Source organism: Limulus polyphemus, unplaced genomic scaffold (assembly GCF_000517525.1).
Source record: "Limulus polyphemus unplaced genomic scaffold, Limulus_polyphemus-2.1.2 Scaffold3992, whole genome shotgun sequence".
NCBI lineage: Eukaryota > Metazoa > Arthropoda > Merostomata > Xiphosura > Limulidae > Limulus > Limulus polyphemus.
In genome coordinates, this window is record NW_013669602.1 from 18,844 (window position 1) to 19,817 (window position 974).

Consider the following 974-nt stretch of genomic DNA (forward strand, 5'->3'; position numbering starts at 1 on the left):
GTGGCAACGCATGCGCTTTGGATTTCTGTGACAATAACAGCCCGCTACTGGTTTATAATATTATTCTTTCAGAATCGGAACTTACCTTAAATATTGTGGATGTAACGAGCAGATTTAGAATTATATAATATTTTATATAATGTTTAGTTACCATCAGAAAAACCATATTTACTTGTATTGGTTTGTTTGCTGTTAAGCTCAAATCTATACAAAGGGCTATTTGTGTTGTTCCCAGTAAGAGTATCTAAACCCGATATTTTGTATCATAAGCCCCCAGATGTACTGCTGAGCCACTAGGAGGGGGGGGGGGCACTTGCATAGATCCCTTTCAAACATTCTTATTATGTTATAGTTTTTTGAAAATACGTGTAGAAATACCTTAGCTTTGAATTTTGAAAGAGACATCCATACTGCATTTGACTAAAACTATATAAAAACAATTCCAAAAAACACATACTCAAACTACAGAGATATCTGATTCTTTATCAGAGCGTAAGAGGGAAGCTGCTGTTGATAGTTCATACTGCTCTGATCCTTGATATATTCCGTAAGATGGAATGGAGTTCTTTTTCGGTCTGCCTTTGGGTTTCGTTGGTGGAATAACACATCCCCCTTGCATTACCTGTAGTCAAACAATAAAAAGTAAAATTATCAGATAAGTATAGTATATAATACTTGGAAAATCCTTAGCTGAGTTCCTTCAGATTTGTCTTATCTTACATCTGATATATTTTACCTACCTATAAGCAGCTTAACTGTCAGAGCAGATTTACCGTGTTTGTCTATAATATTCGAGTCAGCAAACGTTAGTTTTCCAACGCTTTAAATCTGGATTTCAGTAACGATGATATAAATACAATGTTGAGATGAGGCATGTTTTCTGTGATATAGTGGTTGGATGAGGCATGTTTTCTGTGATATAGTGGTTGGATGAGGCATGTTTTTTGGGTTTAAGTGGTTGGTGAGGGCATGTC

The 974-nt window shown here is 35.7% G+C and overlaps 1 protein-coding gene across 1 annotated transcript in view; it reads right to left on the bottom strand.

Moving 5' to 3' along the window:
- Window positions 1-457: 457 nt before the first annotated feature.
- LOC106470420 (homeobox protein Dlx1a-like) overlaps window positions 458-974 on the bottom strand; it is a 16,937-nt gene continuing 16,420 nt past the window's right edge. The window contains exon 3 of the mRNA XM_013930977.1: window positions 458-622. Within this exon, the coding sequence (XP_013786431.1) occupies window positions 458-622 (165 nt within the window). The remainder of the gene's footprint in view (window positions 623-974) is intronic.